We start from the raw sequence: 23,377 nt of genomic DNA on the forward strand, positions 1-23,377 counted from the left end.
CAACCAGACACGGAGAGGGTCGCATTCCTGCCCTCACGTTTGTGGCTGAGCGGGCCGCGGTTCGGATCCGGTGTTTCCAGCCCCGAGAGGGACCTGGTGCCTCTACCCAGGATTTTGTCGCTCTGTCACCTGCGCTATGCCCTGCTGTAGTCACAGGAGGTGTAGAAAGGACCCCGGGACATCTGAAAGCCAGGAAATGGTGCGTGTCTGGGGCTGGGTGTCGTGAGACGGGGGAGGGGCTGCCTGGACCGACCAGAACCGACTGTGGCGAGACCCCGGCCTTCCTGCGGGCGACTTCGGGATCTGGGACCAAGTCCTCCTGGAGCCGCTCGGCCCTCGGTCCCCTCGGCTGCTGGGTGTGGCTGGGCCGACAGCCGGGACACCAGGCGTCCTGTCCCGTCCCTGCGCGGCGACTGCGGCTCCAGAGCCCTCTCTGGGCAGCTCCGCGCCCGCAGCCACGCGTCTACCCAGATTGTGCGGAAGCCGCGGGGGGGTCATGGGGGGGATCCCGACTCGGGTGTGGGGTTCGTGCGTAGGAGGAGCAGCGGTCTGTGGGGCCCCCAGTGTCCACTTTTTCTCTTGTTAAAAATTAAACTGAGGAAGGTTAACAAAGAGTTCATTTGAGCAAACAGCGATTCACGAATGAGACACACCCAGTCCTGGCTTGTGGTTTGTCAAAGGAAAAAGCCAAACTATGTAAAATAAAGAAGTTTGTTCGGAGCCGAATAGGGGAGACCTTGGCCGAGGGAAAAACATCCCCAAGAAGCCTGGAGTGAGTGGTCCCGAGGCGGCTCAAAACAGTTTGGTTTTATTCATTTTAGAGAGACAGGAATTGCGGGGAAAATAATGAATTAGTTACTGGAAGGTTTAAGTTCCTTTGGCAGAAAGGGCGGGACCTGGCCGGGCGCGGTGGCTCACGCCTGTAATCCCAGCATTTTGGGGGGCCGAGGCAGGCGGATCACCTGAGGTCAGGAGTTCAAGACCAGCCTGGTCAACATGGTGAAACCCCGTCTCTACTAAAAATATTAAAAAGAAACTAGCCGGGCGTGGTGGTGGACGCCTGTAATCCCAGCTACTCGGGAGGCTGAGGCAGGAGAATTGCTTGAACCCAGGAGACGGAGGTTGCAGTGAGCCCACACAGTGCCACTGCACTCCAGCCTTGGCGACAGAGTGAGACTCTTGTCTAAAAAAAACAAAAACAAAAAACAGAAAGGGTGAGACCTGTGGAAAGGGGATTAGAAGGCACAAGTGGTTGAGGGATTCTGTAGGTGGCAGCTGGTTGAGAGTGTGAAGCTTTGTCTAAAGTTTGGAGGAGGTAGGAAGGAATGCTGAAGGAAGGGGGTCTGTTATCTGCCACTTGATTCCATTCCAGCCAAAAAACAGACCTGTTTCTCTAGATTTTATGAATTCTAAGGCATGACTTACCCTTGCCTTGCGAGGCCTTAGGTCTTGTTTGTAATTTGGTATCTTATTGCCACAGGAGTCTTTTTTTTCCAGGCTGATGATGTCTGTTTTTACATGAATGTGCCTCAGTTGCTGCATCTAAACTCCTAAAGGGAGAGGGTGTTGCTGTGTTGGCCAGGAAGCCTGTCTCACCTCCCATCCTGTCATACAGAGGAACTCAATTTTCAGGGTTTTTTAGGGGTCCCCTTGGCCAAGAGCCAGTCACTTCCCTTACCTGGGAAGGTACTTTGTTTCTGTTTTTGTTTGAAACAGAGTCTCCTTCTGTCACTCAGGCTGGAGTGCAATGGCTGGATCTCGGCTCACTGCAACCTCCACCTTCCGAATTCAAGCGATTCTCCAGCCTCAGCCTTCCTAGTAGCTGGGATTACAGGCACGCACCTGAAGGGGGCCTGCCTCTCCACACCTGTGGGTATTTCTCATCAGGTGGAGACGACAGACTGAGAAAAGAAATAAGACACAGAGACAAAGTATAGAGAAAGAACAGTGGGCTCAGGAGACTGGTGCTCAACATGCGAGGACCTACACTGGTGCTGGTTTCTGAGTTCCCTCCGTATTTATTGATCATTATTTTTACTGTCTTGGAGAGGGGAGTGTGGCAGGGCCACAGGGTGATGGTGGGGAGAAGGTCAGCAGGGAAACGTGAGCAAAGGAACCTGTATCATGAATAAGTTCAAGGAAAGGTACTGTGCCTGGATGTGCACGTAGGCCAGATTTCTGTTTCACTTGACACAAACATCTCAGTGTAGCAAAGAGTAACAGAGCAGTGTTGCTGCCAGCCTATCTCGCCTCCCACAGGGCGGGGTTTCTCATATCTCAGAATAGAATGAATGGTCGGCTTTACACTGAGACATTCCATTCCCAGGAACCAGCAGGAGACAGAAGCCTTCCTCTTATCTCAGCTTCAAAGAGGCCCGCATCTTTCACTACTCCTTCTCAGCACAGACCCTTCACAGGTGTCGGGCTGGGGGATATAAGGTCTTTCCCATGAGGCCATATCTCAGGCTGTCTCAGTGGGGGAAACCTTGGACAATACGCAGGCTTGTTTGGGTAGAGGTCCCTGCGGCTTTCCGCAGTGCATTCTGTCCCTGGTTAACAGAGAATTGAGAATGGTGATGACTTTTACTAGGCATACTGCCTGCAACCATATTGTTAACAAGGCACATCCTGCACAGCCCTAAATCCATTAAACCTTGATTCAATACAGCACAGGTTGCTGTGAGCACAGGGTTGGGGCTAAAGTTACAGATTAACAGCGTCTCAAAGAAGAACAATTTTTCTTAGTACATACCAAAATAGAGTTTCTTATGTCTTCTTTTTCTACATAGACACAGTAACAATCTGATCTCTCTTTCTTTTCCTCACACGCACCACCACGCCCACCTAATTTTTGTGCTTTTAGTAGAGATGGGGTTTCACCATGTTGGCCAGGCTGTTCTCGAACTCCTGACCTCAAGTGACCCACCCGCCTCGGCCTCCTAAAGTGCTGAGATTATAGGTGTGAGCCACCTCACCAGACCAGAAAGTATGTTTTTATTTTTAATTTACAGGTTGAAGGCTAGGCTTTTATTAGGTGCATGAGGAGACAAACCAGATAAATGCTTGATTGGTGGCAGAGATGCAGGTGCCTTATTTGGACTTGTCACTCCAAAATAATTGAAAGCTTCAGATTTCAGTTTGAAGAGTTTATTCAAGCAGAAAGATAGCAATGGCCCATTCAGGAAAAAAATAGACTCCAGAGAAGTGGACTCAGTATTCTAAAATTGGAAGTTAAGTTCTTGCTTATATCACCAGGAAAAGAGGTCCTGATCAGACCCCAAGAGAGTTCTTGGATCTCACACAGGAAGGAATTCAAGATGAGTCACAAAGTGCAGTGAGAAGAGAGTTTGTTGAAAGCTTACTCTGGGCCAGCATGATGGCTTAGATCTGTTTTCCAAGCACATTGGGAGGCCGAGGCGGGAGGATCACTTCTGGTCAGCAGTTCGAGACCATGTTGCCTGGGCAACATAGGGAAACCCCATCTTTTCCAAAAACAACAAAAATTAGCTGGTTGTGGTGGCCTGCAACTGTAGTCCCATACACTCAGGAGGCAAGAGTTCAAGACCCAGCTGGCCAACACAGCAAGACCCTGTCTCTATTTAAAAAAAAAAAAAAAATGAAAGGAAAGGAAAGGAAGAAAGGGAGGGAGGGAGGAAGGAAGAAAGAAAAAGAAAAGAAAAGGAAGGAAAAGAAAGAGTGATTCTCTGTTACAGCATACAGCATCCTTATAAAGCAAGTGGAGGAATGTACTAAGTTTTTCTTATGTGGGAGGCTTGTCTATGTGAAGACTAAACTAACCTGTGCCTACCTGCATGTGGGCTGACAGCATCACAAAATTTTTACTCTGTTGATTTAAAGAAAACTACCCTTTACATTTTAGCACCCAAGTGCATTAAAACATAACTGTAATTATCTTGAAAGCACATATTGTTACGGGTATTGGGACATGGGGACGTTCTGTTGTTGTGGGAGTGTAAGGATACTTGCAGGCATCTTCAGGCTGTTTTCTTCATGGGAAACATTTGATGATCATGGGTTGTGACTGGCAAGGAGTGTTTCTTGTTAGTCTCAAGATGGAGCTGAACTTAAATTGGTGTTACTCTGGCTCCCCTAGGCACCTGCTTCCCTAACACTTATATAGGGAAATTGCAAATAAATATAATAGGATTGCATTTTCCATACAAGGCTGATGTATGAGGTACAATAATTTAATTTTATTTTTTTCTTTGAGCTAATGTCTTGTTCTGTGGCCCAGGCTGGAGCAGTGGTGCGATCATGGCTTACTGCAGCCTTGACCTCCCTGGTTCAAGCACCTCAGCTTCCCAAGTAGCTGAGACTACAGTTGCCCGCCAGCACACCTGGCTAATTTTTTTTTTTTTTTTTTTTTTTTTATGGAGATGGTGTCTTGATATGTTGCCTAGGCTGGTCTCTAGCTCCTGGACTCAAACAGTCCTGCTTCCTTGGCCTCCAAAAGTGCTGGGATTACAGATATCAGCCACTGCACCCGGCTAACAACTTAATTCCTTAGGGTTTGCTTTTTTCCCCCAGAGCTTGTTTTCTTTCTAGCTGGTTTTTATTTCCTTTTCAATTTAAAAGAGTGAATTTAACATTCCAGCTGAAGACAATGTGACAGGCATGAAGTCTTTATGTGAGGAAGTAAAGAGGGAAGTTAGTCTACTACAGAGATCAGTAGTGAAGAGGGGCCTGGCGGGATGGCTCACACCCGGAACCCCAGCACTTTGGGCGGCCGAGGCAGGTGGATGGCTTGATGTCAGGAGTTCAAGATCAGCCTGGGCAGCATAGCAAGACCCTATCTCAATTGTGAAAAATCATATTTAAAAAAAAAAAAAGTGAAGAGGGAAAGGCTCTTTCCTGTTTCCTTTCAGTCATTTACAACATTTTACAAAACACTATAGGTAAGAAAGAAGGTGAATCTGTAATCAGGGAAAGGAGAGTTCCAGCTGTCTGTGTGAAAGCTGTGTGTCATGTGACTGAACCCCATGATCACATTGCTTCAAGATAGAGATCCACCAGCTTAAATATTTGAATTACTTTGTTGTTTTTGTTTGTTTGTTTGTTTTGAGATAGGGTCTCACTCTGTGGCCCAGGTTGGAGTGCAGTGGCACGATCTCAGTTCACTGCAGCCTTTGCCTCCTGGATTCAAGTAATTCTGCTTCAGCCTCCCAAGTAGCTGGGATTACATGCCTGTGCCACCACACTCAGCTAATTTTTGTATTTTTAGTAAACACGGGGTTTTACCATGTTGGCCAGGCTGGTCTCGAACTCTTGTCCTCAAGTGGTCCGCCCACCTTGGCCTACTAAAGTGGTGGGATTACAGGTAGAAGCCAGCTTGCCTGGCCTGACTTAGGTAGAAAAATTCTAGTTATGTAATCAGAGGTTAATTGGTGGATTCTGCCTGATTAAACATAAATTTCATTTCCCTATAAATTAGTAATTTTGAAGGGTTGTATTTAAATTTAATTTCAGGATCTTTAAGTAGGACCTTCAGATACTGCATACAGTTCGGTCTCATTGTTTTTTATTTAAATTTTTTCACAATCTCCGGGGAAACTGGTTTCCCCTGGCATTTTCCAAATATATGGGATGCAGGGCCTCAAATCTCAAATCAGGAGTTGGAGATCAGCCTGATGAACATGGAGAAACCCTTTCTCTACTAAAAATGCAAAATTAGTCAGGCCTGATGGTGCATGCCTGTAATCCCAGCTAGTCAGGAGGCTGAGGCAGGAGAATCACTTGAACCCGGGAGGCCAAGGTTGCAGTGAGCTATGATCGTGCCATTGCATTCCAGCCTGGGCAACAAGAGTTAAACTCCATCTCAAAAATAAAAAAAATAAAATAAAATAAAAGATTATTCCAGCCTCAGCAACATGACAAACTTTGCCTATACAAAAAATTACCTCATCATTGTGATGTGTCCCTATAGTCCCAGCTACTCAGGAGGCTGAGGTAGAAGGATGTGTTGAGTCTGAGAGTTCCAGGTTGCAGTGAGCTATGATTGCACCACTACACTCCAGCCTGGGAAGCAGAATGAGACTCTGTTTCAAAAGAAAAGGGCTGGGTGCGGTGACTCACATTTCTAATCCCAGCATTCTGTGAGGCCGAGGTGGGTGGATCACAAGGTCAGGAGATCGAGACCATCCTGGCTAACATGGTGAAACCCTGTCTCTACTAAAAATATGAAAAATTAGGCGGGCGTGGTGGCAGGCGCATGTAGTCCCAGCTAATCGGGAGGCTGAGACAGGAGAATGGCGTGAACCTGGGAGGCAGAGCTTGCAGTCAGCCGAGATCACGCCACTGCACTCCAACCTGGGTGACAGAGCGAGACTCCATCTCAAAAAAAAAAAAAAAAAAGAAAGAAAGAAAAAAAAAAATTAGTTTCAATAGGGTATGCTGTATTTTAAAAATTACATTCAGCAGATTGTTGCTGATAATTAAAATTCACTGAGATTTATTTCTGTATAGTGTGCATTCTAGAAACTTACTAAAATATTACATATGCACAAAATGCATGAAAGAATTGCACAATGAATTTAAATAATGATGGAGCCAGTATTGGGAATGATAAGATAACTGCCTTACTTTTCCTTATACTTTCACAACCTGGGTACGCATCCTCATCAGTATATTTTATTTTTGCATGTTTTTTATGCAAATGATAGCCAATATGTGATATTTTATATCAGATTTTGTTTTAACTCAGTTATGAACCTTATATGAAATGATAGTTAATTCACTTTCTTACTTAATGGATTTTATTATTTAGGACAGTGGTTGTTTCCCCCAAAACATTGAGCAGATAAATCCACAGAGTTACCACATTTTTCTTCCAGGCTCATAGCTCCCCCCTCCTTTTTTTTTTTTTTTTTTTGAGACAGAATCTCGCTTTGTTGCCCAGGCTGGAGTGCAGTGGCTTGATCTTGGCTCACTGCAACCTCTGCCTCCTGGGTTCTAGCAATTCTTCTGCCTCAGCCTCCTGAGTAGCTGGGAATACAGGTGCACACCACCATACTCGACTAATTTTTGTATTTTTCGTAGAGAGAGGGTTTCACCATGTTGGCCAGGCTGGTCTTGACCTCCTGGCCTCAGGTGATCCACCCGCCTCAGCCTCCCAAAGTGCTGGGATTACAAGCGGGAGCCACCTGTTTTCTTTCATCACTGAGTAACATTCCATTGTACAGATGTTACCATAGTTTGTTTCTTTATTCACCTATTGAAAGGCTGATCTTGAGCCTGGTGTGATGCCTCATCCCTGAGTTCCCAGCACGTGGGAGACTGAGGTGAGAAGATTGCTTGAGGCCAGGTAGTTAGAGACCAGCCTGGTAGATACAGTGTGAGACCTTGTCTTTTTTTTTTTTTTTTTTAAAGAATGGCGGGAACCCGGGAGGCGGAGCTTGCAGTGAGCCGAGATCGCGCCACTGCACTCCAGCCTGGGCAACAGCGTGAGACTCCGTCTCAAAAAAAAAAAAAAGAATCACCTTGTTTGGTTCTAGTTTTGGCAGTCATGAGTAAGGCTGCTAAAAGCATTTGTGGGAGGACTTTTGTGTGGACATCAGTTTTCAGTTCATTTAGGTCAATATGTAGGAGTGAGACTACTGAATCAGTAAGACCACGCTTATTTTCTTCAGAGCTCCGCAGACTGTCTTCCAAATCGGCTGTAGAATTTTCCATTCACATCCATAGTGAAGGAGAGTTCACTGTCATTGGCATTAGGAAATGTCAGTGTTTTGGATTTTAGCTACTCCACCAGGTATTTGTTGGTGCTTCGTTGTTTTGTTCCTTTCTTTTTTTTTTTTATTCCTTTGGAGACGGAGTTTCATTCACGTTGCCCAGACCGGAGTACAATGGCGCCATCTCAGCTCACTGCAGCCTTTGCCTCCCGGGTTTAAGTGATTCTCCTGACTCAGACTCCTGAGTAGCTGGGATTACAGGTGTACGCCGCCACACATGGCCGCTGTTTGTATTATTAGTAGAGACGGTTTCACCATGTTGGCCAGGCTGGTCTCAAACTTTTGACCTCAGGTGATCCAGCCACCTCAGCTCCCCAAAGGGCTGGATTACAGGCCTGAGCCATTGCGCCTGGCCTGTTTTCATTTGCTTTTTAATAACGTGTAATGTAGAGCATCCTGTCATGTGTTTGTTTGCCATAATTACATTCTTTAGGGGGAGATATATTTGGAAAGATTGGGCTTTTTTTTTTTTTTTTTTTTTTTTTTTTTGAGACTGAGTCTGGCTCTGTCACCCAGTCTGGAGAACAGTGGCGCGATCTCAGCTCACTGCAACCTCTGTCTCCCAGGTCCCAGCGATTCTCCTGCCTTAGCCTCCTGAGTAGCTGGGATTACAGGCTCATACCACCAGGCCCAGCTAATTTTTTTTTTTTTTTTTTTGAGACAGTCTGGCTCTCTCACCCAGCCTACAGGGCAGTGGTGTGATCTCAGCTCACTGCAAGCTCTGCCTCCCGAGTTCACGCCAGTCTCCTGCTTCAGCCTCCTGAGTAGCTGGGACTACAGGTGCCCGCCACTATACCCGGCTAATTTTTTTTTGTACTTTTAGTAGAGACGGGGTTTCATTGTGTTAGCCAGGACGGTCTCGATCTCCTGACCTTGTGATCCACCCATCTCGGCCTCCCTAAGTGCTGGGATTATAGGCCACTGCACCCTGCCCCTAGCTAATTTTTGTATTTTTACTAGAGAAAGGGTTTCACCATGTTAGTCAGGTTGGTCTCAAACTCCTGACCTCGGTGATCTATCCATCTCTGCCTCCTAAAGTGCTGCGATTACAGGTGTGAGCCACCGCCCGTGACCTTTTGCTTATTTTTTGATTGGTTGGTTTTTTTCTTATTGAATTTTAGGAGTCCTTCATACCTTTTGGATACCAGTTCTTGATCAGATAGGTGTTCTGCAAATATTTTGTCCCAGTCGGCTGCCTGTCTTTTCATTCTGTTAACAGAGTCTTTTCCAAAACGTTTTTGTTTTGAATGAAGTCCAATTTATCGATTCTCTCATTCACATATCATGCTTTTTGTGTTGTGTGTGAAACCTTATTGGCAAATCCAAGGTTGTCTTGGTTTTCACAAGCGTTATGTTCTAGAAGTTGTGAGGTTTGCATTTTCCATTTAAGTAAACGATTCAATAGGAAGTAGTTTTGTAAAAGGTGCAGTTCTGTGTCTAATTCATTTCTTTGCATTTGCTAATTCAGGTGTTTCAATACCATTTGTCTTGTGCCACCATGCCTAGTGTTTTACTTTGTTATGGAGACGGGGGTCTCCTTATGTTGCCCAGGCTGGTCTTGAACTGCAGGGCTCAATTGATCTGTCTGCCTTGGCCTCCGGGTTTGCATTTTTAATACATGTCTTTATGGTAGATTTTTCTATGTTTCTAGTGCCTCTCTTATCGTCTTATGGAATCTTCTCTTGTATATTTATTGAGCATTTTTGGGGTTTTTTTGTGTTTTTTTGAGACGGAGTCTCGCTCTGTCGCCCAGGCTGGAGTGCAGTGGCCAGATCTCAGCTCACTGCAAGCTCCGCCTCCCGGGTTCACGCCATGCTCCTGCCTCAGCCTCCCGAGTAGCTGGGACTACAGGCGCCCGCCACCTCGCCCGGCTAGTTTTTTGTACTTTTTAGTAGAGACGGGGTTTCACCATATTAACCAGGATGGTCTCGATCTCCTGACCTCGTGATCCGCCCGTCTCGGCCTCCCAAAGTGCTGGGATTACAGGCTTGAGCCACCGTGCCCAGCCTTATTGAGCATTTTTAATCATGAGGAGATATTAACCTATTTATGCTGGAGGTTGCACCTTTTTGAATTGCAGACGTGTGAAAAATCAGACTTTGGCCATGACCTTGAGCAGTAGGAAATAAATAACTACCACATCCTTAGCGTTCCAAAAATGGAACACTAGGCATAAATTGGTTAAGGCTTGTCAGATGCCTTTTCTGCCTCTATTAGGACATTCTTATGGTGTTTTGTTTGTTGGTTTTAAGAAAGAGTCTCACTGTGTCGCCCCGGCTGGAGTGCAGTGGTGTGATCTCAGCTCACTGCAACCTCCGCCTCCTAGGTTCAAATGATTCTCCCACATCAGCCTCTCAAGGAACTGGGACTATAGACACATGCCGCCACCCCTGGCTAATTTTTGTATTTTTTAGAGATGGGGTTCCACCACGTTGGTCAGGCTAGTCTCAAACTGCTGGCCTCAAGTGATCCACCCACCTCAATCTTCCAAAGTGCTGGGATTACAGGCATGAGCCACCATGCCTGGCTGCTACCATGATTTATTATCATTACTTATCTTTTTTTTTTTTTTTTTTTTTTTTTTTTTTTTTTTTTTGAGACGGAGTCTCGCTATGTCGCCCAGGGTGGAGTGCAGTGGCCGGATCTCAGCTCACTGCAAGCTCCGCCTCCCGGGTTTTTACGCCATTCTCCTGCCTCAGCCTCCCGAGTAGCCGGGACTACAAGCGCCCACCACCTCGCCCGGCTAGTTTTTTTTTTTGTATTTTTTAGTAGAGACGGGGTTTCACCATGTTAGCCAGGATGGTCTCGAACTCCTGACCTCGTGATCCGCCCGTCTCGGCCTCCCAAAGTGCTGGGATTACAGGCTTGAGCCACCGCGCCCGGCCTATCATTACTTATCTTAAAAGAATGTAAAACTTATCAGCTGAAGGAATTTTACATGTACAGTTGCGATGGTTTGACAAATCTACTTAAGTTCTCTAAGATGAATTCTATTGTATTTTGCTTTTTTCAATTATCCGGAGGTTTCATGCATGTTGTAGTATGGGCCAAGATTTCATTTTCTTTTATTTTTTGTTTTTGAGTCGGAGTTTCACTCTTGTTGCCCAGGCTGGAGTGCAGTGGCGCAATGTTGGCTCACCTGCCTCCTGGGTTCAAGCAATTCTCCTGCCTCAGCCTCCCGAGTAGCTGGGATTACAGGCACATGCCAACACGCCTGGGTAATTTTGTATTTTTCGTAGAGATGGGGTTTCTCCATGCTGGTCAGGCAGATCGTAACCTCAGACCTTCAGGTGATCCTCCCGCCTCGGCCTTCCAAAGTGCTGGGATTACAGGCATGAGCCACCATGCCCGGCTGAGATGTCATTTTCTAATAGTAAATAATATCGCATTTTATGTATATGCTTACCACATTTTGTTTTTCCATTCAGCCGTCAATGGATAGGTTATTGGCTGCATTGCTCATTACTGCCACCTCAGGAAGGTTGTATAGTGGTTAAATCTGTGCTTATTACACCTGGGTATCTCTTAGGAGTTTCTTGTTTGCCCTCTTGTGTACATACAGTGCCAGGTTTTTTTTAGGAATGTCCCCTTTGCCCTGTCAGCATCTAGCTACATTCTGACAGGATAACTGCAAAGTGAATGATTCCTGGACATCATAATGGAAGTTTCTTTCTATCCAGGTGATTCCCCTACTCTCAATTATATCTAGCATACCTGTTTTGGGTAGTCCCTGGGGGTGTGGGATTTCCCAGGGGCTCCCCCTCATGCTCTTTGCTAGCTATCTGCTTCATCTGACAATATCAACAAAGATTATACTTTGGGAACAGGCATTTTCAAGGATGCACAGCCTCAGGTCTGCTAATGTTAACTTTGTTCTGCATATGAATTCATAGGTGTCTATTATGACAGGTGCTGCAGACCCACAGTCCAAAGAGACATTAGGGACAGCCCAGGCAGTTCACTTTTCTCCCTGGGTTCAGTGAATACACACATTTTCCTATCCTGCTGTGACTTTGACTTTACCCCTTGTTCAGTTCTAGCATCACAGTTGCTTTATGAACTAGCCAGGTGTTGTGGCACATGCCTGTGGTCTCAACTACTCAGGAGGCTGAGGCCTGACAATCACATGAACCCAGGAGTAAGACGTTGTAGTGAGCCAAGATGGTGCCACTACACTCCAGTCTGGGTAACAGTGCAAGATACTGTCTTTAAAAAAACCAAAAACAAACAACTGCTGGCAGGGCATGGTAGTTCATGCCTGTAATCCCAGCACTTTGGGAGGCTGAGGCAGGCAGATCACCTGTGGTCGGCAGCCTGACCAACATGGAGAAAATCTGTCTCTAGTAAAAATACAAACTTAGCTGGGTATGGTGGCACATGCCTGTAATCTTAGCTACTCAGGAGGCTGAGGAAGTAGAAGTGCTAGACCCCAGCGGTGCAGCCTGGGCGACAAGAGTGAAAATCTGTCTCAAAGAAAAAAAAAAAGTCAGGTACGTGGCTCACGCCTGTAATCCCAGCACTTTGGGAGGTCAAGGTGGGCAGATCACGAGGTTAGGAGATCGAGACCATCCTGGCTAACACAGTGAAACCCCGCCTCTACTAAAAATACAAAAAAGTTAGCCAGGCGTGGTGGCAGTCACCTGTAGTCCCAGCTACTTGGGAGGCTGAGGCAGGAGAATGACTTGAACTGGGGAGGCAGAGCTTGCAGTGAGCCAAGATCGGGCCACTGCATACCAGCCTGGGTGACAGAGCGAGACTCCGTCTCAAAAACAAACAAACAAAAAAAAATTGCATTATGGAAGAAAGTTTCTCCCTGTATATACAGGGAGATGATGAGCAAAGCGGGGAATAAGTGTTTGGAGTCCACGGCATCCTGAGAACATCTTGGGAATAGAGTCTAGGCCCCCAGTGCTGTCACTCTCACCCATCCTCCTCTACACATGTGAGATGTTTCAGGACCCGGTGGCCTTTGAGGATGTGGCTGTGAACTTCACCCAGGAGGAGTGGGCTTTGCTGGATATTTTTCAGAAGAATCTCTACAGAGAAGTGATGCTGGAAACTTTCAGGAACCTGACCTCTATAGGTAAGAATGACAATATTCCTTCCCTCAGTCAATTAGTGAACCAGTGTTTCTAGCTCATCAATGCTGTTGAGTGATTTAGAACATAGACAGGAAATACTTTGATGAATAAATGAGGTGTGGCTGCAGTAAATCATGGGCATAGAATCTAATAATTTTTTCACAATTTTATAATGCCTTGGGACTATTTTTGTGTGTCTGTATTTTAGGAAAAAGTTGGAAAGACCAGAACATTGAATATGAGTACCAAAACCCCAGGAGAAACTTCAGGTAATTTGTACTTACAAGACAAAACAGTGTCTCTCTAGACAATCTTAGAATATGACAATATATTAAAAATAAGTAAAACAAAGAACTAAGTCCAGGATCAAGTTCATTTATTTTTAGAATATTTGACAAAAAAAAAAAAAAATGTAAATGTGACATAGGCTGTGGGCTCACTCCTGTAATCCCAATCCTTTGAGAAGTAGAGATAGGAGGATAGCTTGAGGCCAGCAGTTCAAAAACAGCCTGGGCAACATAACGAGACCATATATCAACAACAGCAAAAAATTAGCCGGGCATTGTGGTATGCATCTGTGTCCCAGCTACTCAGGAAACTGAGGCAGGAGGATCACCTGAGCCAGTAAAGCCTGCCGTAAGCTATGATGGTTTCACTGCACTCCAGCGTGGATAACAGGACTAGATCCTGAAACAAAAGAAAAATGACACAGAGTATTTAGTATTTGTAAAATAGTTTACTTGGGAAGAGTATTAAGAAGCCCCATATAAACATTTTTAAAAATAATAGTTATGGCTGGGACACCTTGTAGAACACGTTGTCCAGTCACCTTCAAACAATTCAACCAGGGCCAAAAGCCTACACTTTGATGGACAGTGTTAAAAATGCAAGTGCAATACTTGATGATGAATATAAAATTACTTATAAACAAACCCTTCATAATGTGCTTCTCATGTTTTACAGGAGTCTCATAGAAGAGAAAGTCAATGAAATTAAAGAAGATAGTCATTGTGGAGAAACTGTTATCCAGGTTCCAGATGACAGGCTGAACTTCCAGGAGAAGCAAACTTCTCCTGAAGTAAAATCATGTGACAGCTTTGTGTGTGGAGAAGTTGGCATAGGTAACTCATCTTTTAATATGAACATCAGAGGTGACATTGGACACAAGGCATATGAGTATCAGGAATATGGACCAAAGCCATGTAAGTGTCAACAACTTAAAAAAGCCTTCAGATATCACCCCTCCTTTAGAACACAAGAAAGGGATCACACTGGAGAGAAACCCTATGCTTGTAAAGAATGTGGAAAAACCTTTATTTCCCATTCAAGCATTCAAAGACACATGATAATGCACAGTGGAGATGGACCTTATAAATGTAAATTTTGTGGGAAAGCCTTCCATTGTCTCAGTTTATATCTTATCCATGAAAGAACTCACACTGGAGAGAAACCATATGAATGTAAACAATGTGGTAAATCCTTCAGTTATTCTGCTGCCCTTCAAATACATAAAAGAACTCACACTGGAGAAAAGCCTTATGAATGTCAGGAATGTGGGAAAGCATTTCATAGTCCCAGATGCTGTCGTAGACATGAAATGATTCACATGGGAGAGAAGTCTTATCAATGTAAGGAATGTGGGAAAGCATTCACGTGTCCCCATTATGTTCGTAGACATGAAAGGACCCACTCTGGGAAAAAACCCTATGAATGTAAGCAGTGTGGGAAAGCATTGTCCTCTCTTACAAGTTTTCAAACACACATAAGAATACACTCTGGAGAAAGACCTTATGAATGTAAGATATGTGGGAAAGGCTTTTGTTCTGCAAATTCATTTCAAAGACATGAAAAAACTCACAGTGGAGAGAAACCCTATAAATGCAGGCAATGTGGTAAAGCCTTCATTCATTCCAGTTCCCTTCGATATCATGAAAGGACTCACACTGGAGAGAAACCCTATGAATGTAAGCAATGTGGGAAATCCTTCAGATCTGCTTCACACCTTCGATTGCATGGTAGGACTCACACTGGAGAGAAACCCTATGAATGTAAGGAATGTGGGAAAGCCTTCAGATCTATGAAGAACCTTCAAAGTCATGAAAGGACACAAACACACATAAGAATACACTCTGGAGAAAGACCTTATAAATGTAAGATATGTGGGAAAGGCTTTTATTGTCCCAAATCATTTCAAAGACATGAAAAAACTCACACTGGAGAGAAACTCTATGAATGCAAGCAATGTGGTGAAGCCTTCAGTAGTTCTAGTTCCTTTCGATATCATGAAAGGACTCACACTGGAGAGAAACCCTACCAATGCAAGCAATGTGGGAAAGCCTTCAGAGCTGCCTCAGTCCTTCGAATGCATGGTAGGACTCATCCTGAAGATAAATCCTATGAGTGTAACCAATGAGGGAAAGCCTTCAGATCTGCCTCACACTTTTGAGTGTGTGGTAGGAGACACAATGGAGAGAAACCCTATGAATGTAAGGAATGTGGGATACCCTTCAGATCTGCCAAGAACCTTCGAATTCCTGAAAGGACACAAGCATACATAAGAATGCACACTGGATAGCTGAACAAAAGGCAGCAGAAACTTCCGCAGACTTAAACATCCCTGTCTGACAGCTTTGAAGAGAGTAGTGGTCCTCCCAGCAGATTTTGAGATCTGAGAACAGACAGTCTGCTTCCTCCAGTGGGTCCCAGAGCCCTGAGTAGCCTAACTGGGAAGCACCTCCCAGTAGGGGCCGACTGACACCTCATACGGCTGGGTGCCCCTTTGTGACAAAGCTTCCAGAGGAAGGATCAGGGAGCAACATTCACTGTTCTGCAATATTTGCTGTTCTGCAACCTCTGCTGGTGATACCCAGGCAAACAGGGTCTGGAGTGGACCTCCAGCAAACTCCAACAGACCTCACCTGAGGGTCCTGACTGTTAAAAGGAAAACTAACAGAAAGGACATCCACACCAAAACCCATCTGTACATCACCATTGTCAAAGACCAAAGGTAGATAAAACCACAAAGATGGGGAGAAACCAGAGTAGAAAAGCTGAAAATTCTAAACATCAGAGCACCTCTTCTTCTCCAAAGGAACGCAGCTCCTCACCAGCAATGGAACAAAGCTGGATGGAGAATAACTTTGACGAGTTGAGAGAAGAAGGCTTCAGACGATCGGTAATAACAAACTTCTCCAAGCTAAAGGAGGATGTTCGAACCCATTGCAAAGAAGCTAAAAATCTTGAAAAAAGATTAGACGAATGGCTAACTAGAATAAACAGCATAGAGAGGACTTTAAATGACCTGATGGAGCTGAAAACCATGGCGCGAGAACTACATGATACATGCACAAGCTTCAGTAGCCAATTCGATCAAGTGGAAGAAAGGGTATCAGTGAAGATCAAATGAATGAAATGAAGCGAGAAGAGAAGTTTAGAGAAAAAAAGTAAAAAGAACAAAGCCTCCAAGAAATATGGGACTATGTTAAAAGACCAAATCTACATCTGATTGGTGTACCTGAAAGTGATGGGGATGGAACCAAGTTGGAAAACACTCTTCAGGATATTATCCAGGAGAACTTCCCCAACCTAGCAAGGCAGGTCAACATTCAAATTCAGGAAATACAGAGAATGCCACAAAGATACTTCTCAAGAAGAGCAACTCCAAGACACGTAATTGTCAGATTCACCAAAGTTGAAATGGAGGAAAAAATGTTAAGGGCAGCCAGAGAGAAAGGTCGGGTTACCCACAAAGGGAAGCCCATCAGACTAACAGCGGATCTCTTGGCAGAAACTCTGCAAGCCAGAAGAGAGTGGGGGCCAATATTCAACATTCTTAAAGCAAAGAATTTTCAACCCAGAATTTCATATCCAGCCAAACTAAGCTTCATAAGTGAAGGAGAAATAAAATCCTTTACAGACAAGCAAATACTGAGAGATTTTGTCACCACCAGGCCTGCCTTACAAGAGGTCCTGAAGGAAGCACTAAACATGGAAAGGAACAACTGGTACCAGCCACTGCAAAAACATGCCAAATCATAAAGGCCATCAATGCTAGGAAGAAACTGCATCAACTAACAACCAAAATAACCAGCTAACATCATAATGACAGGATCAAATTCACACATAACAATATTAGCCTTCAATGTAAATGGGCTAAATGCTCCAATTAAAACACATAGACATGCAAATTAGATAAAGAATCAAGATCCATCAGTGTGCTGCATTCAGGAGACCCATCTCACGTGCAGAGATATACATAGGCTCAAAATAAAGGGATGGAGGAATATCTACCAAGCAAATGGAAAACAACAGCAACAATGCAAAAGCAGGGGTTGCGATCCTAGTCTCTGATAAAACAGACTTTAAACCAACAAGGATCAAAAGAGACAAGGTCATTACATAATGGTAAAGGGATCAGTTCAACAAGAAGAGCTAACTATCCTAAATATTTATGCACCAAATACAGGAGCACCCAGATTCATAAAGCAAGTCCTTAGAGACCTACAAAGAGACTTAGACTCCCACACAATAATAATGGGAGATTTTAACACCCCACTGTCAACATTAGACAGATCAACGAGACAGAAAGTTAACAAGGATATCCAGGAATTGAACTCAGCTCTGCACTAAGCAGACCTAATAGACATCAACAGAACTCTCCACCCCAAATCAACAGAATATACATTCTTCTCAGCACCCACATCACACTTATTCCAAAATTGACCACATAGTTGGAAGTAAAGCACTCCTCAGCAAATGCAAAAGAACAGAAATTATAACAAACTGTCTCTCAGACCACAGAGCAATCAAACTAGAACTCAGGATTAAGAAACTCACTCTAAACCACTCAACTACATGGAAACTGAACAACCTGCTCCTGAATGACTACTGGGTACATAACAAAATGAAGGCAGAAATAAAGATGTTCTTTGAAACCAATGAGAACAAAGATACAACATACCAGAATCTCTGGGACACATTTAAAGCAGTGTGTAGAGGGAAATTTATAGCACTAAATGCCCACAAGAGAAAGCAGGAAAGATCTAAAATTGACATCCTAACATCACAATTAAAAAACTGGAGAAGCAAGAGCCAACACATTCAAAAGCTAGGAGAAGGCAAGAAATAACTAAGATCAGAGCAGAACTGAAGGACATAGAGACACAAAAAACCCTTCAAAAAATCAGTGAATCCAGGAGGTGGTGTTTTGAAAAGATCAACAAAATTGATAGACTGCTAGCAAGACTAATAAATAAGAAAAGAGAGGAGAATCAAATAGACGCAATTAAAAATGATAAAAGGGATATCACCACCAATCCCCTAGAAATACAAACTACCATCAGAGAATACTATAAATACCTCTGTGCAAATAAACTAGAAAATCTAGAAGAAATGGATAAATTCCAGGACACATACACCCTCCCAAGACTAAACCAGGAGGAAGTTGAATCCCTGAATAGACTAATAACAGGGTCTGAAATTGAGGCAATAATTAATAGCCTACCAACCAAAAAAAGTCCAGGACCAGATGGATTCACAGCTGAATTCTACCAGAGGTACAAAGAGGAGCTGGTACCATTCCTTCTGAAACTATTCCAATCAATAGAAAAAGAGGGAATCCTCCCTAACTCATTTTATGAAGCCAGCATTATCCTGATACCAAAACCTGGCAGAGATACAACAAAAAAAAGAGAATTTTAGACCAATATCCCTGATGAACATCAATGCAAAAATCCTCAATAAAATACTGGCAAACTGACTCCAGCAGCACATCAAAAAGCTTTCCACCACAGTCAAGATGATTTCATCCCTGGGATGCAAGGCTGGTTCAACATATGCAAATCACTATACATAATCCATCATTTAAACAGAACCAAAGACAAAAACCACGTGATTATCTCAATAGATGCAGAAAAGGCCTTCAACAAAATTCAACAGCCCTTTATGCTAAAAACTCTCAACAAACTAGGTATTGATGTGATGTATCTCAAAATAATAAGATCTATTTATGACAGACCCACAGCCAATATGAAACTGAATGGGCAAAAACTGGAAGCATTCCCTTTGAAAACTGGCACAAGACAGGGATGCCCTGTCTCACCACTCCTATTCAACACAGTGTTGGAAATTCTGTCCAGGGCAATCAGGCAGGAGAAGTAAATGAAGGGTGTTCAAGTAGGAAAAGAGAAAGTCAAATTGTTCTGGTTTGTAGATGACATGATTTTATATTTAGAAAACCCCATCGTCTCAGCCCAAAATCTGCTTAAACTGATAAGCAACTTCAGCAAAGTCTCAGGATACAAAATCAATGTGCAAAAATCACAAGCATTCCTATACACCAATAACAGACAAACAGAGAGCCAAATCACGAGTGAACTCCCATTCACAATTGCTTCAAAGAGAATAAAATACCTAGGAATCAAACTTACAAGGGATGTGAAGGAACTCTTCAAGGAGAACTACAAACCACTGCTCAATGAAATCAAAGAGGACACAAACAAATGGAAGAACATTCCATGCTCATGGATAGGAAGAATCAGTATTGTGAAAATGGCCATACTGCCCAAGGTAATTTATAGATTCAGTGCCATCCCCATCAAGCTACTGATGACTTTCTTCACAGAATTGGAAAAAACTACTTTAAAATTCATAGGGAACCAAAAAGAGCCTGCATTGCCAAGACCATAACCAAAAGAACAAAGCTGGAGGCATCAGGCTACCTGACTTCAAACTATACTGCAAGTCTACAGTAACCAAAACAGCATGGTACTGGTACCAAAACAGAGATATAGACCAATGGAACAGAACAGAGCCCTCAGAAATAATACCACACATCTACAACCATCTGATCTTTGACAAACCTGACAAAAACAAGGAATGGGGAAAGGATTCCCTATTTAATAAATGGGGCTGGGAAAACTGGCTAGCCATCTGTAGAAAACTGAAACTGGATCCCTTCCTTACACCTTATACAAAAATTAATTCCAGATAGATTAAAGACTTAAATGTTAGACCTAAAACCCTAAAAACCCTAGAAGAAAACCTAGGCAATACCATTCAGGACATAGGCATGGGCAAGGATTTCATGACTAAAACACCAAAAGCAATGGCAACAAAAGCCAAAATTGACAAGTGGGATCTAATTAAACTAGAGAGCTTCTGCACAGCAAAAGAAACTACCATCAGAGTGAACAGGCAACCTACAGAATGGGGGAAAATTTTCACAATCTACCCATCTAACAAAGGGCTAATATCCAGAATCTACAAAGAACTTAAATCTACAAGAAAAAATCAACCCCAGCCGGGCACGGTGGCTCAAGCCTGTAATCCCAGCACTTTGGGAGGCTGAGACGGGCGGATCACAAGGTCAGGAGATCGAGACCATCCTGGCTAACACGGTGAAACCCCGTCTCTACTAAAAAATACAAAAAACTAGCCGGGCGAGGTGGCGGGCGCCTGTGGTCCCAGCTACTCCGGAGGCTGAGGCAGGAGAATGGCGTAAACCCGGGAGGCAGAGCTTGCAGTGAGCTGAGATCTGGCCACTGCACTCCAGCCTGGGTGACAGAGCCAGACTCAGTCTCAAAAAAAAAAGAAAAAGAAAAAGAAAAAATCAACCCCATCAAAAAGTGGGCAAAAGATATGAACAGACACTTCTCAAAAGAAAACATTTATGCAGCCAACAGACACATGAAAAAATGCTCATCATCACTGGCCATCAGAGAAATGCAAATCAAAACCACAATGAGATACCGTCTCACACCAGTTAGAAAGGCGATCATTAAAAAGTCAGTAAACAAGAGGTGCTGGAGAGGATGTGGAGAAATAGGAACACTTTTACACTGTTGGTGGGACTGTAAACTAGTTCAACCATTGTGGAAGACAGTGTGGCAATTCCTCAAGGATCTAGAACTAGAAATACCATTTGACCCAGCCATCCTTGTACTGGGTATATACCCAAAGGATTATAAATCATACTGCTATAAAGACACATGCACATGTATGTTTATTGTGGCACTGTTCACAATAGCAAAGACTTGGAACCTACCCAAATGTCCATCAATGATAGACTGAATAAAGAAAATGTGGCACATATACACTATGGAATACTATGCAGCCATAAAAAAGGATGAGTTCATGTCCTTTGTAGGGACATGGATGAAGCTGGAAACCATCATTCTGAGCAAACTATCACAAGGACCAAAAACCAAACACCACATGTTCTCACTCATAGGTGGGAATTGAACAATGAGTACACTCGGACACAGGGTGGGGAACATCACACAATGGGGCCTGTCGTGGGGTGGGGGAAGGGGGAGGGATAGCATTACGAGATATACCTAATGTAAATGATGAGTTAATGGGTGCAGCACACCAACATGTCACATGTATACATATGGAACAAACCTGCAGGTTGTGCACATGTACCCTAGAACATAATGTATAAAAAAAAATGCACTCTGTAGAAACACCTTATAAATGTAAGATACGCAGGAAAGGCTTTTATTCTGCCAAGTCATTTCAAATACATGAAAAATCTTACACTGGAGAGAAACGCTATGAGTGTAAGAAATGTGGTAAAGCCTTTGTTTCTTTCACTTCCTTTTGATATCATGAAAGGACTCACACTGGAGAGAACCCCTATGAGTGTAAGGAATGTGGGAAAGCCTTCAGATTTACCTCACACCTTCGAAATCATTGTAGGACTCACACTGGATAGAAACCCTACGAATATTAGCAATCTGAGAAAGGCTTCAGGTCTGTCAAAAATCTTTGAATTCATAAAAGGACACACTGGAGAGAAACCCTATGAATGTAAGGAATGTGGAGAAGTGTTCCATAATTTCTCTTCTTTGCAAATACATGAAAGGATGCACAGAGGAGAGAAGCCCTATGAATGTAAGCATTGTGGGAAAGCATTCACATCTGCCAAGATCCTTTGAATACATGCAAGAACACACACTGGAGAGAAACCCTATGAATGTAAAGAATACAGGAAAGCATTCAGCTTGCCTGTTTCCTTTCATAAACGTGAAAAGACTCACACTGGAAGGAAATCCTATGAAGGCAAGCAATGTGGCAAAGCTTTCACTTCCAGTTCTTTTCAATATCACGAACTCACTCTAGGGAGAAAACCCTATCAATGTAAGCAATGTGCGAAAGCCTTTATTTCTTCCACTTCTTTTCAATATCATGAAAGGACTCACATGGGAGAGAAACCCTATGAGTGTATGCAGTGTAGAAAAGCCTTCATTTCTTCTAGTTCCCTTCAATATCATGAAAGGACTCACACTGGAGAGAAGCCCTGTGAATGTAAGCAATGTGGAAAGCCTTCAGATCAGCCTCACACCTTTAAATGCATGGAAGGACTCACACTCAAGAGAAACCCAATGAATGTAAGCAGTGTGAGAAAGCATTCAGACCTGACAAGATTCTTTGAATACAGATAGTGAATGTAAACAATTAACTGTTTATAATAGCTGTATACTAACAAATGTTATTTTTAAATAATTAAGCTATAATAGTAAGGCTGGGCACCGCAGCTCACGCCTGTAATCCTAGCACTTTGCGAGGCCGAGGTGGGTGGATCACGAGGTCAAGAGATCGAGACCATCCTGGCTGACAGGGTGAAACCCCGTCTCTACTAAAAATACAAAAAATTAGCTGGGCGTGGTGGCGGGTGCCCAGCTACTCAGGAGGCTGAGGCAGGAGAATGGTGTGAACCCAGGAGGCAGAGCTTGCAGTGAGTCAAGATTGCGTCATTGCACTCCAGCCTGGGCGACAGAGTGAGACTCCATTTCAAAAACAAAAAAAAGCTATAATAAAATATCCCATTGGTGTCGTGTATTAGGTCAACCTTATACTGTTAAATTGTTGTTATTTGGACATTGTGAGTCAGTATAACCATGTGGATAAAATGCCAGGTATCTTTTTCCTCAGAAATTTTACTTTTGATGCTTATGTACTTAAATTTTTATCTCAACCCTAATTTTTCTTTTCCTTTCTTTTCTTTTCTTTTTTTTCAGGAAAAAAATCTCACTCTGTCACCCAGGCTATAGTGCAGTAGCATGATCTCAGGTAGCTGCAACCTCTGCCTCCAGGGTTCAAGCAATTCTCCTGCCTCAGCCTTCTGAGTAGCTGGGACTACAGGCGTGTGCCACCACGCCAGGCTAATTTTTTGTATTTTTTAGTAGAGACAGGATTTCACCATATGGGCCAGGCTGGTCTTGAACTCCAGAACTCATGATTCACCTGCCTTGGCCTCCCAAAATGCTGGGATTACAGACATGAGCCATCGTGCCCAGCTGCAACCCTATTTTTCATTCAGTCATAATACCAATAGTTATCTCATGTACCTCTGAGTGCCGCCTTCCTCAAAACCAACAGTGCCATACCTGCTGTCAGCAAAGGTGTAATATACCATAGTGATAAAGATGACCAAAAGCCATAAATGACTGTGAGATGCATGAGAATTACAAGTCACATTAGTAAGAAGAGAAAACTTTTGGCCATGCTTATGATTTGAAATATGTTTTCCTCTATATATTTTTA

General features: G+C 43.6%; 1 protein-coding gene, 4 long non-coding RNA genes and 1 pseudogene across 11 annotated transcripts; 4 read left to right on the forward strand and 2 right to left on the reverse strand.

Annotated features, from left to right (window-relative positions):
* Window positions 1-5: 5 nt before the first annotated feature.
* Window positions 6-18,120, forward strand: LOC717030 (uncharacterized). Of its 7 annotated transcripts, XM_077977752.1 has the most exons (6): window positions 6-199; window positions 12,705-12,831; window positions 13,038-13,098; window positions 13,793-14,409; window positions 14,476-14,815; window positions 14,923-15,024. In XM_077977752.1, exons 1-6 carry the CDS (start codon window positions 137-139, stop codon window positions 14,927-14,929), a joined length of 1,215 nt encoding a protein of 404 aa, XP_077833878.1. In that variant the 5' UTR covers window positions 6-136; the 3' UTR covers window positions 14,930-15,024. The 7 variants fall into 7 exon arrangements, with proteins under 7 accessions (XP_077833878.1, XP_077833874.1, XP_028694993.2 ...); XM_077977748.1 differs by lacking the exon at window positions 14,923-15,024 and adding an exon at window positions 15,082-18,120 and having other exon boundaries at window positions 12,696-12,831; window positions 13,793-14,922; XM_028839160.2 differs by having other exon boundaries at window positions 12,696-12,831; window positions 13,793-18,120.
* LOC144336695 (uncharacterized) lies at window positions 38-3,698 on the reverse strand. The gene is made up of 2 exons (XR_013409017.1): window positions 3,478-3,698; window positions 38-2,844 (listed from the first exon to the last, which is right to left on the reverse strand). It is a non-coding gene; the product is annotated as an uncharacterized LOC144336695 (long non-coding RNA).
* LOC144336697 (uncharacterized) lies at window positions 4,364-5,867 on the forward strand. Its single transcript, XR_013409019.1, has 2 exons — window positions 4,364-5,187; window positions 5,725-5,867. It is a non-coding gene; the product is annotated as an uncharacterized LOC144336697 (long non-coding RNA).
* LOC144336727 (uncharacterized) lies at window positions 8,387-12,233 on the forward strand. Its single transcript, XR_013409051.1, has 3 exons — window positions 8,387-8,441; window positions 10,037-10,255; window positions 10,947-12,233. It is a non-coding gene; the product is annotated as an uncharacterized LOC144336727 (long non-coding RNA).
* Window positions 9,981-10,842, reverse strand: LOC144336729 (uncharacterized). Its single transcript, XR_013409053.1, has 2 exons — window positions 10,643-10,842; window positions 9,981-10,300 (listed from the first exon to the last, which is right to left on the reverse strand). It is a non-coding gene; the product is annotated as an uncharacterized LOC144336729 (long non-coding RNA).
* Window positions 18,121-21,216: 3,096 nt separating the features above from the next.
* Window positions 21,217-22,400, forward strand: LOC717090 (uncharacterized; annotated as a pseudogene).
* Window positions 22,401-23,377: the final 977 nt, after the last annotated feature.

Source organism: Macaca mulatta, chromosome 19 (assembly GCF_049350105.2).
Source record: "Macaca mulatta isolate MMU2019108-1 chromosome 19, T2T-MMU8v2.0, whole genome shotgun sequence".
Lineage (NCBI taxonomy): Eukaryota > Metazoa > Chordata > Mammalia > Primates > Cercopithecidae > Macaca > Macaca mulatta.

Excerpts from the sequence above, each read along its gene's own strand:
- LOC717030 (XM_028839160.2), top strand. The coding sequence starts at position 137 with ATGCCCTGCTGTAGTCACAGGAGGTGTAGAAAGGACCCCGGGACATCT. Across the intron at positions 200-12,695 it reads CATCTGAAAGCCAGGAAATG|ATGTTTCAGGACCCGGTGGC; the intron begins GTGCGTGTCTGG and ends TACACATGTGAG. Across the intron at positions 12,832-13,037 it reads CAGGAACCTGACCTCTATAG|GAAAAAGTTGGAAAGACCAG; the intron begins GTAAGAATGACA and ends TCTGTATTTTAG.